The sequence below is a fragment of the Scyliorhinus canicula genome, chromosome 1 (assembly GCF_902713615.1).
Source record: "Scyliorhinus canicula chromosome 1, sScyCan1.1, whole genome shotgun sequence".
Taxonomy (NCBI): Eukaryota; Metazoa; Chordata; class Chondrichthyes; order Carcharhiniformes; family Scyliorhinidae; genus Scyliorhinus; species Scyliorhinus canicula.
In genome coordinates this window covers 24,376,408-24,395,135 of record NC_052146.1, presented here as the reverse complement: position 1 = coordinate 24,395,135, position 18,728 = coordinate 24,376,408, and the positions used below count along the sequence as shown (strand labels likewise).

Genomic DNA, 18,728 nt, shown 5'->3' with positions numbered 1-18,728 from the left:
CAGAGGGTGGAGTGGAATACACCGGGAGGGAAAGGAATACCGGGTCTCGCTTCTCTTAATTTACTGTATCCCAATGGTATTTTTCTACCCAAAACATTTTTTTATTACAGAAAACAAATTCATATTGGCGTTTATCTGGGCAGGTAAGAGCCCCAGAGTTGGAAACTTACGGTGGCAATATGTAGGTGGAGGTCACACGTAGGTGGCTCCTGCTGGAGTCTTTCTTTTTGGGATCTTTCTGCCCAGTCTCAGGGGTACTTTTAGGATGAGCAGGTGTGGGAGTGCTTAGAAATCGGTGGAATGTTGAAATTCCAGAAGAAAGTCAGGGAAGGAAGAGGGCAGGCAAAAGACCGCCGATGAGTGCTGTTTGTTGGAGCATTTTCAGAGACTGAGTATAGAACTTGCTTTTATGTGGGAGATTTCCCCACCTAATTGCGGTTCAGCTAAATACAGAAGACTCACGGAGACAGCAACTCTGGTTAAGAACTCTGGTTCGGGGCAGCATGGTGGTTAGCATAAATGCTTCACAGCTCCAGGGTCCCAGGTTCGATTCCCGGCTGGGTCACTGTCTGTGTGGAGTCTGCACGTCCTCCCCCTGTGTGCGTGGGTTTTCTCCGGGTGCTCCGGTTTCCTCCCACAGTCCAAAGATGTGCGGGTTAGGTGGATTGGCCATGCCAAATTGCCCGTAGTGTCCTAATAAAAGTAAGGTTAAGGGGGGGGTTGTTGGGTTACGGGTATAGGGTGGATACGTGGGTTTGAGTAGGGTGATCATGGCTCGGCACAACATTGAGGGCCGAAGGGCCTGTTCTGTGCTGTACTGTTCTATGTTCTATGTTCTAAGACAGCTTTACTTTCCAAGCTTGGTTCAGCATGGTAGCACAGTGATTAACACAATTGCTTCACAGCTCCAGGGTCCCAGGTTCAATTCCCGGCTTGGGTCACTGTCTGTACGGAGTCTGCACGTTCTCCCTGTGTGTGCGTGGGTTTCCTCCGGGTGCTCCGCTTTCCTCCCACAGTCCAAGGATGTGCAGGTTAGGTGGATTGGCCATGCTAAATTGCCCTTAGTGCCCAAAATTGCCCTTAGTGTTGGGTGGGGTTACTGGGTTATGGGGATAGGGTGGAGGTGTGCGGTTGGGAAGGGTGCTCTTTCCAAGAGCCGGTGCAGACTTGATGGGCCGAATGGCCTCCTTCGGCACTGTAAATTCTATGAAACTATGAAACTATCAGTGTACAAGGGAGAGTGATTTGAATAAATGGTAAAACCACTCCTCTTTACATTGCGTTAAGTTTCAAGTTATACATTTTCCAAAAATCAGTAGCCCACCCCATTTGGACTCGATCCGATCCATGTAGTTGCAGATTTTACCGTGACCAATTAATTTTACTTTAAGCGGCATGGTGACTGCGTGATCAGCTCGTGATTTAGCCCCACCCTGTTTCCTGGCCATCTGTTGTTTTTCAAGACCCTCTCATCTGCTGTCTCTTGTTCTCCCCTATTCCCATTTCCCTTATCTCAGTGTCCCTGGTCATGCCATGGTCTGTCTGAGAGCAGGATGCTGCAGCTACTGATAAAATCTGATTATTGAGCTGGCTGTTTTATTGCTGACCACATTATTATTTCTGTCTGATTCTGTCGGTCTTAGGAATGTGGTTAAGTTAGCTAGCTGAAATCCCTTCATACATTGCGGCCACTATTAGCAAGAGTTTAAATGCTTTTTACTGCTATGTTCTAAGATGACATGTTTAATGGTTAATAATGTTAACTGGATATACTTTCTATGATTAGTGTCAATCCTAAATAAACTAACTTATGCAGAGCTAGTCTAGTGTTATCCTAGCTCTCCGGTTTCAAGGGGTCTCATATCGGGAACCCTGCCCCCTCTTCACTGTTGTGAGTCCAACAGGAGGAAAGATGGCGGGTGTTGGTTCGTCGGGTGGGCAGCTCCCATGTGGTTGATTCTTAAATGCCCTTTGGAATGGCCTAGCAAACCACTCAGTTGTATTCAACCGTTACGAAAACAAAAATGAAACCGTATGGACCACCCGGCATCGAACCAGGCACCGGAAACGACAACTGCAAACCCAGCCCTGCTGACCCTACAAAGTCCTCCTAACACCTGGGGGCCTGTACCAAAGTTGGGAGAGCCATTGCACAGACTAGTTAAGCAACAGCCTGACATAGTCATACTCACAGAATCACACCTTACAAACAATGTCCCAGATACCATGGTCACAATTCCTGGGTATGTCTCACCAGCAGGACAGACCCAGCAGAGGTGGTGGCACAGTGGTATACAGTCGGGAGAGAGTTGCCCTAGTAGTCCTCAATGTCGACACTAGACCCCGTGAAGTCTCATGGCTTCAGGCAATGAGCAGGAAACCTCCTGCTGATTACCACATACCGGCCACCATTAGCTGATGCATCAGTACTCCTCCATGTTGAACACCACTTGGAAGAAGCACTGAGGGTGGCAAGGGTGCAGAATATGCTCTGGGTGGGGGACTTCAATGTCTGGATGGGGTTTATCTGTACTGGGGAAATTTTGCCATTGGAAGGTTAAAGTGCCCGAGGGTGGGTGAAATGGAGGAGTCGGTGGGGGTAGAGGAGGTGAAGGCAGGAATTGGGAAGATGAAGACGGTGGGGCCGGATTTGTCCCTGGTGTAATTTTACAAGGAATTTGAGGATAAGCTGACGTTGTTGGTGGAAATGTTCGCGGATGTGATGGTCAGGGCTGTTTTGCTGAAAAATATAGGACAGGCCTCCATATCTTTGCTGCTAAAGAAGGATAAGGATCCGGTGGAGTGTGGGTCGTAAGGCCCATATATCTGCTGAATATAGGTGCCAAGATATTGGCAAAGTTGGTCAAGGTTGGGCGTGTGCCGTCCGGGGGTGATTGGGGAGGATCGCACTGGGTTCATTAAGGGCAAACGTCTGCACTGTAAATTCTATGAATCAGTTGTCATTGAATTTGCGGAAGCTGCTGAAGGTGGTGCTTTCTCCGGCAGAGGGAAGGGAGTTCCATGTCCCCCCCTTCTGTTTGCATTGGTGTCCTTGGTCATTACGCTGAGGAGCTTGGAGTTGTGGAAGAGGATAATTTGGGTACGGGGGAGGAGGAGGATAGGGTGTCCTTGTACACAGATGTTTTGTTGTACATTTCGGAGCCGGACTCCTCAGTGGGTGACCTAATTTGTTTGTTTCAAAGATTCGGGACGTTTTCTGGGTATAAGCTGAACTTGGGAGAAAAGTGAGTATTTTGTGGTTTTCTCTCCAGGGTCGGGGAAGGGGGGTTGCTATTCCGTGTGGCAGCATCTCATTTTGGGTATCTGGGGATGCAGGTGCTTCGGGACTGGGCAGGTCATTAGAAGTTGAATTTTTCAAGTTTGGCGGGGAGGGTGAAGATGAACATTTTACCACAGTTTTTGTTTTTATTTCAGTCCCTGCTGGCGTTTTTGCCCAAGGCATTTTTCAAGGGAGTGGACAGGCTGGTTTCCTCTTTGTCTGGGTGGGGAAGCTGGCCAAGTAAAGAAGGTGGTGTTGCAGTGGGGATGGCGGTGGGGGTGGGTTAGGCCTCCTGAATTTGATGTATTATTACTCGGTGGTAAATGCAGAGAAGGTGCGGGGGTGGAATAGCGAGGTGAAGGCTTTGTGAGTAAGGCTTTGAGGTGGGTTCATGTAGAGGGTCGGGTGTGCTGGCGCTGGTAATGCCACCCTCCTGTTGACTCCACGGAGGTATTCGTGAAGTCCGGTGGCGGTTTCGGTAGCACTTCAGGTTGGGAGCGGGGTTGAGGGAAATGCCGAATAGGGGAAATCATAAATTTGAACCGGGGAGCATGGATGGGAGGAGAGGGGGATTAGGGAGATGAAGAATCTGTTTTTGGGAGGGCGGTTTGCAAACTTGGAGAAGTTGAATGGCAGTTTGGGCTGGTGCGGGAGGAGAGTCTCCGGTACTTGCAGGTGTGAGTCTTCCCGACCTTCCCGATGGCGCCTGCCTCTACATTGGTGGAGGAGGTGCTGTCAGCAAGACGGTTGGAGGGGGGGGGTTCTTCTCTGCTATTTATGGGAGGACTTTGGAGGAGGATATGGTGTCCATGGAGGGGATGAGGCTAAGTGGGAAGAGGAGCTTCGGGTGGCATTGGGGTGCTGCGGAGGCTGAATGCCTCGATTTTGTGTGCGAGGCTGGGGCTGGTGCAGCTGAAGGTGGTGTACAGGGCGCACCTGGCGAAGTCCAGGATGAGCCGGCTGTTTGAGGGGGGTGAGCAGTGTGGGAGGGGTCATGCTAATCATGTGCTTATGAAGTTCTTCTCTTCTTTCCCCTGGCCTCTCTTTCCCTGCTGGAAAAGGTATTGGCCTTGGCACAGCAGGGGACAGGGTCAATTTCAAATCTGTACAACCTCATTCTATCTTTGGATCCTGCCCCTTTGGGTGGAGTATATGAGAAACGTGGGGGGAGCTAGGCTCTGTGCTTATTGAGGAGGTTTGGAGGGAAGCCCTCTACAGGGTGAATTCCACTTCATCTTATGCTAGACTGAGTTTGGTTCAGTTCAAAGTACTGCATAGAACGCATTGGGCAAAGGCAAGGATGAGTGGATTCTTTAAAGACATGGAGAACGCTATTCACTTACACCAGCTAAACACGGGCATGTGTTTTGGTCTTGCCCTAAGCTTGCTGGATACTGTGTTTTCCTTTTTCAACACACTATTCAAGATTTTGCGGATGACCCTAGAACATTGCCCACTGGTTGTAATTTTTGGGGTTTTGGACTCCCGTTGTTCTACTCAGAACTGAGGGTGGATGTTCTTGCCTTCGCTTCCTTAATAGCTAGGAGCAAATATTACTCAACTGGAGATCTCCCTCGCCATCCAAGCTTCTGCATGGGTGGAAGATATGATATTGGTCTTGCATCTGGAAAAGGTCAAGTATATATCAGATGCTAGGTGGGGAGGTTCCACCAGAGATGGCGGCCATTCATTTCTTTCTTTAAAGACCTGGACACATTCGAGGGTCAGGGAGGTTAGTTTAGTAATAAGTGTTCCTTGTTCCATTCCACTCGTTAATTACCTCCTTACTCTTGATGTTTTGTTTTGTTTATGTAATATATATTTTGTGTAACTTGGCATATATGTATATTAGTGTTTATATTTGAGAATTTAATAAAATGTTTATTAAAATAAAAAATTCCATCAGCCATTTTTCTGCCTTTTGACCATCCCGTCTGTATCTTCCTGTAACCCAAGCCACTCAGCCTCACTGTTAACCACCCGACCAATCTTTGTGTCATCCGCAAACTTACTGATCCTAGCCCGCATATAGTCATCTATGTCGTTAATATAAATGACTAACAATAGGGGGACCCAGCACAGATCCCTGTGGTACGTCACTGGACACTGGCTTCCAGTCACTAAAGCAGCTATCTGTCATCGCTGTTTGTCTCCTACAGCTGAGCCAATTTTGAATCCACCGTATCAAGTTACCCTGTTTCCCATGTCCATCTGCCATCTGTATAAGTCTCCAATATGGGACCTTGTCAAAATTTATTTATGGGATGTGGACGTTGTTGTCTCGGCCAATATTTATTGTCCATCCATAGCCGCTCTTGACTTCAGTAAGGTGGTAGTGAAATGTGCCTTCTTGACCTGCTGCAGTCCATGAGGTGTAAATACACCCTCCGTGCTAGTAGGGAGGAAATTCCAGGATTTTGACCCAGTGATAGCCAAGGAACAGCAATATATTTCTAAGTCAGGATGGTGAGTGTTCGCAGGTATCTACTGCTCTTGTTCTTCTAGATGGTAATGGTTGTGGGTTTGGAAGGTGCTGCCTAAGGAACCTTGGTGAGTTATCTTGTGATGGCACACTCCTGACTTGTGGGCTGGCTTTGGGGAGTCTGGAGGTGAGTTACCTACTGCAGGATTCTGAGCCTTTGAACCTGCTCTTGCAGCCACAGTATTTATATTGCTAGTCCAGTTTAGTTTCTGGCCAATGGTAACCCAATGATGCTGATAGTTGGGGTTTCGGCTATGGTGACGCCATTGAATATCATGGGACGATGGCTAGATCCCATCTTATAGGAAATGGTCATTGCCTGCCACTTTTGTGGTATGAATATTACTTATCACTTGTCAGTCCAAGCCTGGATATTGTCCAGGTCTTGCTGCATTTGGACATGGACTACTTCAGTATCTGAGGAGTCCCGAATGGTGCTGAACATTGTGCAGTCATCAGTGAACATCCCCACTTCTAACCTTATGGTGGATTTTAATCCAGTGACAGTGAAGGAATAGCGATAGATCTCCAAGTCTTGATGGTGAATGACTTGGAGGGGAACCTCCCAGTGGTGGTGTTCCCAGATATCTGCTGCCCTTGCCCTTCTAGATGATAATGATCATAGGTTTGGAAGGTGGTTCCTCAAGAACCTTGGTGAGGCTTTGCAGTGCATCTTGTAGATGGTGTACACTGCAGCCATTGTGCATTGGTGGGAGAGGGATTGAATGTTTGTGGGAGGGGTAGTAAACAATTGAGCTGCTTTGTCCTGAATGGCATTGAGCTTCTTGAGTGTTTTTTTTTCATATGATTTAGAATACCCAATAATTTTTTACCCCCAATTATGGAGCATTTTAGCGTGGCCAATTCACCTACCCTGCGCATCTTTTTGGCTTGTGGGGGTGAGACCCGTGCAGACACAGGGTTCTTGAGGGTTGATGCTGCACTCATCCAGGCAAGTGGAGAGTATTCCATCACACTCCTGACTTGCACCTTGTGGATAATGGACAGGCTTCGGGGAGTTTGTTTCAGTTCATTTTCTGGTCAACGATAATCCCCAGGGTGGTGTTAGTGGGGGATTCAGTGATAGTAATTGAATGTCAAGGAGCGACAGTTAGGTCCTCTATTATTGGAAATGATCATTGCCAGTCACTTCTGTGGCACTTGTGGTACTTGCCACTTGTCAGCCCAAGCCAGGATATTGTCCAGGCCTTGCGCTGATTTTGACCATGGGCTATGAGGAGTTGCGAATGGTGCTGAACATTGTGCAGTCATCAGTGAACATCCCCCTTCTGTCTTTATGTATTCCATTGACTCGGGGTTAGCTAGGGCTCTTTGATGCCATACTCTGACAAATGCTGCCTTGATTTCAAGAGCAGTCACTCCACCTCACCTCTGGAGGTCAGCTCTTTCGTCCAACTTTGCACCAAATCTGCGATGAGGACGGTAGCTGAGTGACCCTGACGGAACCCTGATGTAACCCAAACTGAGTGTCATTGAGCAGGGTTATTGCTAACAAGTGCCGCTTCATAGTGCTGTTGATGACCCCTTCCATCACTTAACTGATTATCAAGAGTAGACTGGTGGAGCGGCAATTGGCTAGGTTGCATTTGTTCTGTCTCTTGTGTCCTAACAATAATCTTTATTGTCACAAGTAGGCTTACATTGACACTGCAATGAAGTTACTGTGAAAAGCCCCTAATCGCCATATTCTGGTGCTTGTTCGGGTAGACAGGGAGAATTCAGAATGTCCAATTCATGTAACAGTACATCTTTCTTTCGGGACATGTGGGAGGCAACCATAGCACCTGGAGGAAACCCACACAGACGGGAGAACGTGCAGCCTCCGCACAGACAGTGACCCAAGCCGGGAATCGAATCTAGGACCCTGGAGCTGTGAAGCAACTGTGTTAACCATTGTGCTACCGTGCTGCCCACAGTATTGGGCAATTTTCAACATTGCTGGAAAGATACTGGTGTTCCAGCTGTATTGGAGTAGCTCGGTTGGGCAACTGGAACGCAAGTCTTCACTACTATTGCCGGAATATTGTCAGAGCCCAGAATCCAGTGCCTTCAGCCGTTTCTTGATATCACGTGAAGTGAATCAATGTGGTTGAAAACTGGCATCTGTGAGGCTGGGGACCTTCACGTGGCATTTTAGTCATATCTTTTTGCACTGATCTGCTGGACTTCTCCATAGTTGAGGATGGTGATGTTTGTGGAACCTCCTCCAGTGAGTTGTTTAATTGTCCACCAGCATTCATGGTTGGATTGGCAGCACTAGATCTGGTCCATTGGTTGTGGAGTTGCTTAGCTCTGTCCATTACTTTTTGCTGTTTGGCATGCAGGGAGTACTGTGTTGTAGCTTCACCAGGTTGGCACCTATTTTTTAAGGTATGCCTGATGTTGCTCTTGGCATGCTCTCCTGCACTCTTCATTGAACCAAGGTTGATCCCCTGACTTGGTGGTAATGGTTGAGTGAGGGATATGCCGGAACATGAGGTTACAGGTTGTGGTTGAGTACAATTCCCCTGCTGCTGATGGCCCACAGCGCCTTTAGGACATGGCCAGCTTGGTCTGTGGTGGTATTACCGAGCCACTCTTGGTGATGGATGTTTAAATCACCCACCCAGAGTATATTTTATAGAATATAGAACATAGAACAGTACAGCACAGAACAGGCCCTTCAGCCCTCTATGTTGTGCCGAGCATTGTCCGAAACCACAATCAAGCTATCTCACTCCCTGTCATACTGGTGTGCTCCATGTGCCTATCCAATAACCGCTTGAAAGTTCCTAAAGTATCCAACTCCACTATCACAGCAGGCAGTCCATTCCACACCCTAACCACTCTCTGAGTAAAGAACCTACCTCGGATATTCCTCCTATATCTCCCACCCTGAATCTTATAGTTATGCCCCCTTGTAACAGCTACATCCACCCGAGGAAATAGTCTCTGAACGTCCACTCTATCCCCCTCATCATCTTATAAACCTCTATTAAGTCGCCTCTCATCCTCCTCCGCTCCAAAGAGAAAAGCCCTAGCTCCCTCAACCTTTCCTCATAAGACCTATCCTGCAAACCAGGCAGCATCCTGGTAAATCTCCTTTGCACCCTTTCCAATGCCTCCACATCCTTCCTATAATGAGATGACCAGAACTGCACACAATACTCCAAATGTGGTCTCACCAGGGTCATGTATAGTTGCAGCATAACCCCGTGGCTCTTAAACTCAAGCCCCCTGTTAATAAACGCTGACACACTGTAAGCCGCCTTCACAGCTCTATCCACTTGAGTGGCAACCTTCAGAGATCTGTGGACATGAATCCCAAGATCCCTCTGTTCCTCCACATTCCTCAGAACCCTGCGGTTGACCCTGTAATCAGCATTCAAATTTTTTCTACCAAAATGAATCACCTCGCACTTATCAGGGTTAAACTCCATCTGCTATTTTTCGGTCCAGCTCTGCGTCCTATCAATGTCTCTTTGCAGCCTACAACAGCCCTCCACCTCATCCACTACTCCACCAAGCTTGGTGTCATCAGCAAATTTACTGACCCACCCTTCAGCCCCCTCCTCCAAGTCATTGATAAAAATCACAAATAGCAGAGGTCCCAGCACTGATCCCTGTGGTACACCGCTGGTAACTGGTCTCCAGTCTGAAAATTTTCCATCCACCACCACCCCCTGTCTTCTATGTGATAGCCAGTTACTTATCCAATTGGCTAAATTTCCCTCTATCCCACACCTCCTTACTTTCTCCATGGGGAACCTTATCAAACGCCTTACTAAAATCCATGTATACGACATCAACTGCTCCACCTTCAACTACACACTTAGTTACCTCCTCAATGAATTCAATCAAATTTGTGAGGCAAGACTTACCCTTCACAAATCTTGACTATCCCGGATTAAGCTGCATCTTTCCAAATGGTCATAAATCCTATCCTTCAAGACCTTTTCCATTAACTTACCGACCACCGAAGTAAGACTAACTGGCCTATAATTTTGTGCCCTTGACACTCTCAAGTGGTGTTCAATATGGAGGAGTACTGATTCATCAGCTGAGGGGGAACGGTATGTGGTAATCAGCAGGTGGTTTCCTTGCCCATGTTTGACCTGGTGCCATGAGACCTCATGGGGTCCAGAGTTGATGTTAAATCTCCCAGGGCAACTCCCTCCCTCTGCTGGAATGGTGATGCTGTCTGGGACATTATCTGTAATATATGATTTCATGAATATGACTGTCAGTCTGTTTGTGAAACACATCTCCCAATTTTGGCATAATGTTAGTAAGGAGGACTTTGCAGAGTGACAGGGCTAAGTTTGTTGTCATTTCCAGTGCCTAAGTCAATGCTATGATGTGGAGATGCCGGCGTTGGACTGGGGTGAGCACAGTAAGAAGCCTTACAACACCAGGTTAAAGTCCAACAGGTATGTTTCAAACACGAGCTTTCGGAGCACTGCTCCTTCCTGAGCACATTCACCTGAGGAAGGAGCAGTGCACCGAAAGCTCGTGTTTGAAACAAACCTGTTGGACTTTAATCTGGTGTTGTAAGACTTCTTACTGTAAGTCAATGCTGAGTGGTCTGTCCAGATTGATACAACTGAGTGGCTTGCTGGGCCATTGCACAGGGCATTTAAGAGCCAACCACATTCCTGTGGTCCAGGAGACACGTGGGCCGGACCAGGTGCGGCCAGCAGATTTCCTTCCCTAAAGGATCAGATAGGTTTTTATGGCAAACGACAATGGTCTTAATTACAGAACCTGGGTCCCGAGAGCATTATTCTGGGTATCTGGATTACTAGTCCAGCAACTACCACTGCACTGCCACCTCCTGCTGAATCTTATAGCTTTGTTTGTGTCTTAACCAATTGAGCAATACAGAATTATTAAGCATTTGAAAAATGACAAATTTTGTTTGAAAGCCTGGTCTTATAATCATTGAGGATTTTGGCATGAATCTATGACAAGTAGGTCTTTTTGCTCAGATGACGGTATATTATTCAATTGCTACAACATAGCTGCATATCTCAATATGAATAATGTAGAAGTTTGTCTGAAGTGAGCCACTGTAAAACTAAAGAATGTTGAGTTTACGTATTTAGAAAAACAAAGTCCTGCAGACCAGTACTTCCTGCGTCTACCTTTTTGGCTAATTTCATTCCTGCGAAACACATTTTTTCCACCCATCTGCTGGGAGAAACAACAAACTAGAGACATGCAGTCAGTTCAAGTGTTCTCTGGCAAAATTTCCTCTCCAACCTGTCATTTGAGGTCACGCAATACCTAAGAGGCCCCAGACTCATGAGTTATCATCCAGAAATTATTTACATGATGTGCCATGATGACTTAATTTCCCGACAATCCATCGAACAACTTCTTACAGCATTGTAAATCTTCATGACCACCTTCTGAGTGCTATTTCACAGGTTAGGTGAGGTTACGGCGATAGAACGGGAGTGGGCCCAGGTGGGGATGCTCTTTTGGAAGGTTGCTGCAGATTTGATGGGCTGAATGGCCTCCTGCACTGCAGGGATCTATGGAACAGAGCAGTCAACCTCTTGGATAAAGAAAAGTTCCAGACAATCAATCTCGGCTTTTGCTTCTTCAGTTTGCATGGCAATTCCTTCTGTCTTGACACCATCATCTCAAACATACTATTTATATACATGCTGTATATGCCTTTAATAATCATAACTACGTGGATCAGATCCCCTCAACGTCTCCCGAAAACACAAATTTAGTCTACTAAATCTGTCCCCATCACTAAATTGTATGGCAATTAATTACTTTTGCCTTTGTGTACCATCCTCAGAGTCATAATATTCTTTCTGAGTTGGGAGGGCCAGAACTGAACATGGTGCTCAAAATGAGGTTGGACCAGTGTCTTTTGTAATCATTGTTGTTGAGGTCTAGTTTTGGAATGAACTTTGTCAAATCAACAAAGCTCAGAATACTCCTTTGCTTCAGCCATGATTTTCATACTGAGACCGGAAGAAAAAGACAATGCAGTGGCCATGTCGCTTTGAACATAATTGCCTTATCTGAGCCAATCTGATGTCAATACTTAATAGCATTTGCTTTTAGTGTTCATTTATAAACCGTTTTCCTTTCTATTTAAGGAAATATCTATTCCCCTTGGTATATGTTCTGATTATTTGTTTAGCTGGATACCTTGTAATCACTTGTTTCCAAGCCTATAGAATGACCTTCATGACTGCCTGTTAGAATTTGACAATTGCTCAGCGTGAGTCCAATTTCCCTTTTCCTCCGACCCCTCTCATTTTGCTGAATAGTCTCTGCCTCTTCACTCACCACGGGGAAATCTATGTCTATCCCCCATTCCTGGCACTGCACTACAAGGCACAAGCCTGAAATGTAATGGAATACTCCCCACTTGCCTGAATGAATGTAGCTCTAACAACACAAGCAGCTGAATAACATCCAGGACAAAGCCCAATGGTTGGTACCCCTTTCACAAACATTTAATCCTTCCACTACAAACGAACAGTGGCAGCCGTGTATACCATCTACAAGATGTACTGCAGTAACTCACCAAGGTTCCTTAGACAGCACCTTCCAAACCCACAGCCACTACCATCTAGAAGGATGCAGCAGATACCTGGGAACACCACCACATGGAGGTTCCTCTCCAAGTCACTCATCATCCTAACTTGGAAATATATTGCCGTTCCTTCACTGTTGCTGGGTCAAAATCCTGGAATCCCCCCCCCCCCCCCCCCCCCCAGTACAGTGGGTGTACCTACACCTTCCGGACTGCAGTGGTTCAAGAAGGCAGCTCACCACCACCTTCTGAAGGGCAACTAGGGACGGGCAATAAATGTTGGCCTAGACAGCAATGCCCACATCCTGTAAAAGTAAAACCTTCAAAATATCATTAGCTTTCGCAGTACTCCTTGTATAAAGAATTTTAACTTAGCTGCCTTGTCACTCATAAAAATGGGAAAGGGATAGATAGATGCAGTAGTGTTTATTGACATTGATTTAAACAGTAAGTTACCTTTCCACAAAAAATGTTGCATCATGGTACTGAAAAGAAGAAAGAAGACTGAAGCTTTTTATGACCTCAGGACACTTCAAAGTGGTTTCCAGCCAGTTAAGAACTTTTGGAATGTTATCACTGTTGTAATGTACAAAACAGCAGTTAATTTGTGCAATGCAAAGTCTCAGAAACAGCAAGATATCATATCCAGATAATTGGTTTTACAAATGGTGAAGGAATATAATTGATTAGAACATTCAAGTGAACTTCACTTCTCCTCTTTTAAAAAAAAATAGTACTGGGGCCCACTAGAGCAGAAGTCTCGGTTTAATGTCTTATCCAAATGACACATCTCTGACTGTCCGTCCTCCTTCAGTACTGCTCTGGATTGTGCTCAAGTACCTGAACCCAAAATGTTCTGTCTTGGAAGTGAGAGTTCTGCTATTGAGCCATGCCTAATATACACTTTTTCTTTTCCTGCAGCTCTGGTCTTCATACATTGTATCTTGGAGAGCAGGAACTGAACAATCTGCTAAAACTGGTGTTAACTGAAGGTAAGTGATTTTTTTTTTGTGTGTGTGTGAAATATTTACCGCATGCTCATTTGGATTCTTCAGGATAAGGTACGGAAAAGATTTTTCCCAATATTAATTGGAATCATGATGTTAGTATTTGTTTGGGGGTTTTCCAGAGCCCCACCCTATCCCTGCAACCAGTAACCCCACCAAACCTTTTGGATACTGAGGGCAATTTAGAATGGCCAATCCACCTAACCTGCACATCTTTGGGCTGTAGGAGGAAACCAAAGCACCCAGTGCAAAGCCACACAGACACGGGGAGAATGTGGAAACCCCACATAGACACTCACCCGGAATTAAACCCGGGTCCCTGGTGCTGTGAGGCAGTAGTGCCAGGTGCTGTGAGGCAGTAGTGCCAACCACTGTGCTACCATGCCTTATTTCTTCTAAGCATAAGAATTCATGCGCTGATCAGTAAAAACACACTGGTCATCAGTGTTGTCCACAGTTGTTGACTATTGACTGAAGAGATACAGAAACGATCAAGAGTTGATAGTAGTTATTACTCAGGAAGTTGTAGCAAACTCTATCACTTCAACAGTTTAGGAATCAAAGGAAATTGGTGGAGAGCGGATTAAAATAAATATTTATCCTCTATAATACCAGCACATTATGGAACAGAAATGAAGCAGAAGCATAGACTTTAGAGGGACGCAGTGAAGTAGTGGTAATGTTACTGGACTCGTAAGCCAAAGGCCCAGGCCATTGCTACGGGGGGAGGGATTCAAATCCTATGACGACAGCTGGTGGAATTTAAATTAATTTAATAAAGTCTGTAATTGGAAGCTAGTCTCAGTAACGGTGATCATGAAACTATCATCGATTGTTGTAAAAATCCATCTGGTTCACTACTGTCCTTTCGGGAAGGTAATGTTCAGTCATTATCCGGTCTGGCCTACACGTGGCTCCACACCCACAGAAATATGGTTTACTCTTAATTGCCTTCTGGAATGGTCTAGTGAGCCATCCACATCTAGGGCAGTTAGGGATGGACAAATGTTGGTCTTGCCAGTGATGCCCACAATCCATGACAGAATAAATAATAGGCACGTATTTTAAATATATCCAGCTTTTATCGCACTGATTACATCTTAATTTTCAAGAAAACCTGTTCAAAAACTCTGACCAGAACGGATGGCAACCAAATAATAATAATCACTTATTGTCACAAATAGGCTTCAATTAAGTTACTGCGTAAAGTGCCTAGTGGCAACATTCCGGCACCTGTTCGGGGAGGCCGGTACGGGAATTGAACCCGCGCTGCCGGCATTGTTCTGGATTACAAGCCAGCTATTTATCCCACTGTGCTAAACCAACCCCTGATTTATAAAGTCTAAATCCCATGATAAGATACTGATATTTCACTTAAATAACAATTGTTTCTTTTTGAAGTTGTTAGTTTCAGGCAGCTCTTTGTTGTTGCAGGAGAGAGAAACAGTGGCCTTTGCCAGTTACGTGACATTATCTTGATTAATCTGGCTGAACAACTACAGAACAATCGATTTGGGAGTGAGGATGACGATCACTACAGGTACACTGGTTCAGTTATACATGTACACTGGCATTCTTTCCACGAGAGCAAATATGGGGGTGAACTGACCAAGTATCGAATGAAATAGGAATGTATAATACAATAAATGCCAGTTAGTGTGATATTGTCCCAGTGTTGGGTGCATAGATTTCAAGTTGTACAACTTGGAGGGGAAAGAATCCCAAACTTTGAACAGTTGTTATAATTGACCCACAGGGTTTTCTTGCACATCCTCTAGAAGTTAGAGCAGGAATGTAGGTGCCCTGTATGTCTTGAGACCTAGGTAGAAATTGATACTTAACTAACTCATAGGACAAACATTATCTACTGAGAATTATACTGAGAACTTTCCCAGAGAAGTTCATTCTCCCAACTTTCCCTCTGTGCTGGCTGTAAAGGGCTATGCAATGGTGAGCAGAAGGAATGGGAGATAGAAGGGAAGAGACATGGGGCGCGATTCTCCGCTGCCCGGCCGCGATCACACCTGCTTTCAGCGTTCGTGAAAACGGCCGCAAAGTGCCCGTCCCGGACAACCATGGCACCGATTGGCACAGCCGCACCACAGCCGTGCCAAGAGTGGCATGGGTCTGCGATCGGTGGGTACCGATCGTGGGCAGTGGGTCCGATACCCGTGCACTATTTGTTCTTCCGCCGCCCCGCAGGATTAGTCCGCGGGGCTGCTGAGGGGCATGACGGCCCACGCATGCGCGGGTTTGACGCCTCTGCGTGATGACGTCATCCGCGCATGCGCGGGTTGGAGCCGTCCAACCCGCGCATGCGCGGCTGACGTCATCGTGAGCGTCAGCCGCCGTGACTCTTGGGCGGAATTAGCGACGTTTGCTAACTCCGCGTCGCCGTGATTCCCCCAGCCCCGATACTAGCCGCGCCCGGGGGGGGGGGAGAATCGGGTCCCGGGACGGAGCTCCGAGGCTGGCGTGAAACACGGCCAGTTTCACGCCAGCCTTCACGGCACGCCGGATTTGCGGAGAATCGCGCCCATGAGATTTCAAATTATTATTTTTTAAACACTGAATTTGTTTGTACGTATATGTAAGAGTGAGGGGGGGAAAAACTGCAAGTTCTCTTGCCTCTCTGAAGCCTAAACATTTTTTTTTTTTTTATAAATGTTTTTATTCAGTTTTCGTATTTTATATTGAACAAATTACAAATTGTTAGGAGAGAGAAAAAAAAAAACAAACAAAAACAAACACGCAAAAATTAACATACATATTTACAGGTAAGCATCTTCGTAGTAGTAACTGCGCCCCCCCCCCCCCCCCTCAACATGTTTATTTAGCTTGGTTTTGGGCCTTAGCTAGCCATCGAACCCCCGTAACGAACCTGTAGCCCCCCCCCCCCCCCCCCTCCCGCTACCTTCCCCCGACTATTCTTCCTCTTGTACATTGGCCACAAATAGGTCCCGGAACAGTTGCATGAATGGCTCCCACGTTCTGTGGAAGCCGTCGTCCGACCCTCGGATGGCAAATTTGATTTTCTCCATTTGGAGAGATTCCGAGAGGTCGGACAGCCAGTCCGCAGCTCTGGGCGGTGCTGCTGACCGCCAGCCAAACAGGATTCTACGGCGGGCGATCAGGGAGGCAAAGGCAAGGGCATCCGCCCTCCTCCCCAGGAATAGATCTGGCTGTTCTGAAACCCCGAAGACCGCCACTATCGGGCATGGCTCCACCCTCACTCCCACCACTTTGGACATTACCTCGAAGAAGGCTGTCCAGTACTCCACGAGTCTGGGGCAGGACCAGAACATGTGGGCGTGGTTGGCCGGGCCTCTTTGGCACCGTTCACATCTGTCTTCCACCTCCGGGAAGAACCTACTCATACGGGTTCTTGTTAAGTGGGCTCTATGTACCACTTTTAGTTGCGTCAGGCTGAGCCTTGCGCACGTGGAGGTGGAGTTGACCCTATGCAGTGCTTCGCTCCAGAGTCCCCACCCGATCTCCATCCCCAGGTCGTCCTCCCGTTTCCTCCTTGTTGCGTCCAGTACGGTGTCGTCCCTATCTACCAGTCGGTCATACATGTCACTACAGTTCCCTTTCTCTAGGATACTTGCGTCCAGTAGGTCTTCCAGTAGTGTCTGTCGTGGCGGTTGTGGGTACGTCCTTGTCTCCTTTCGTAGGAAGTTTTTGAGCTGCAGGTACCGTAGCTCGTTCCCCCCAGCTAGCTGAAATTTCTCTGTCAGTTCGTCCAGTGTTGCGATCCTGTCGTCCGTGTATAGGTCCCTGACTGTCAGTGTCCCCCCGTCCTGCCTCCACCTTTTGAAGGTGGCGTCGGTCAGTGCTGGTTTGAACCTATGGTTGTTGCAGATGGGAGCCCTGTTCGACATTTTGGTCAGGCCAAGTTGCTGCCGCAGTTGGTTCCAGGATTGGAGGGTGGCTGTCACCACTGGGCTGCTGGAGTGTTTTTTGGGTGGGGATGGGAGTGCTGCCGTGGCGAGGGCCCGGAGGGAGGTTCCCATGCAGGAGGCCTCCTCCGCACGCACCCACTCAGCTTCTGGCTCCTGGATCCATCCCCTTACTCGCTCGGCTGTTGCTGCCCAGTGGTAGAATTGTAGATTCGGGAGGGCTAACCCTCCCCTGGTTTTTGTTTTTTGTAAGACCTTCTTTGGGATCCTAGCATTTTTACCCCCCCATACGAACGCCATGATGAGTTTGTCCAGCGCTTTGAAAAAGGCCTTGGGGATGTAGATCGGAATGGATCTAAACAGGAAGAGGAACCTGGGCAGTACGTTCATTTTGATCGTCTGAACTCTCCCCGCGAGGGAGAGCGGGAGTGTGTTCCATCTTTGCAGGTCCTTTTTAACTTCCTCCGTCAGGCTGGTGAGGTTCCATTTGTGGATCCCTTTCCAGTCATGGGCTATTTGGATCCCCAGGTAGCGGAATTTATGTCGGGCTTGTTTGAACGGCAGCCCCTTTAGTGCTGCCCCCCCCCCCCCTTGCGGGTGTAATGGGAAGATCTCACTTTTGCTCATGTTGAGTTTGTAGCCCGAGAAGGCTCCAAACTCTTTCAGGAGCGCGATGATTCCGTCCATGCTGCTTTGTGGGTCCGAGATATAGAGGAGCAGATCATCCGCATAGAGTGAGACTCTGTGCTCTCTACCTCCCCTTCGGATCCCCCTCCAATTTTTTGCTGCCCTGAGCGCGATTGCTAGCGGTTCGATTGCTAGTGCGAACAGCAGCGGGGACAGTGGGCATCCTTGTCTGGTGCCCCTGTGCAGCTGGAAGTATTGGGAGTTGGTATTGTTGGTCTGTACACTCGCCATGGGAGCGTTGTACAGGAGCTTTACCCAAGCTGTGAACCCTGTTCCAAGCCCGAACCGCTCCAGTACCTCTATGAGGTATATCCATTCGACTCTGTCGAAGGCCTTTTCTGCGTCCAGGGAGACGATCACCTCTTGTGTTCTCTCCCCGGAGGGGGTCATTATCACGTTCAGCAGGCGCCTGATGTTCGCGGTCAGCTGTCTACCTTTGACAAAGCCCGTCTGGTCCTCTGTGACCACCTCAGGTACACAGTCTTCTAGCCTTTTGGCTAGGATTTTGGCCAGTATTTTGGCGTCTGCATTCGGCAGAGATATGGGTCTGTATGACCCACATTCCGTTGGGTCTTTGTCTTTCTTAGGTATCAGCGAGATTGAGGCCTGTGCTAACGTGGGTGGCAACGTGCCCCTAGCTAGCGAGTCTGTGAACATCTCCCGCATGTGCGGGGCCAGCGCTGTCGCAAATTTTTTGTAGAAGTCCGCCGGGAATCCGTCCGGTCCCGGCGCCTTCCCCGCCTGCATGGAGCTAATGCTGTCCATGATCTCTCCCAGTGCTAGTGGTGCTTCCAGATCCCGTTTAAGC

At 47.5% G+C, this 18,728-nt stretch overlaps 1 protein-coding gene across 1 annotated transcript in view; it reads left to right on the top strand.

The window, feature by feature from the left end:
* LOC119951523 (probable E3 ubiquitin-protein ligase HECTD4) overlaps positions 1–18,728 on the top strand; it is a 415,771-nt gene that overhangs the window by 177,413 nt on the left and 219,630 nt on the right. The window contains 2 exon segments of the mRNA XM_038774748.1: positions 13,249–13,319; positions 14,769–14,874. Coding sequence (XP_038630676.1) covers positions 13,249–13,319; positions 14,769–14,874 — 177 coding nt within the window.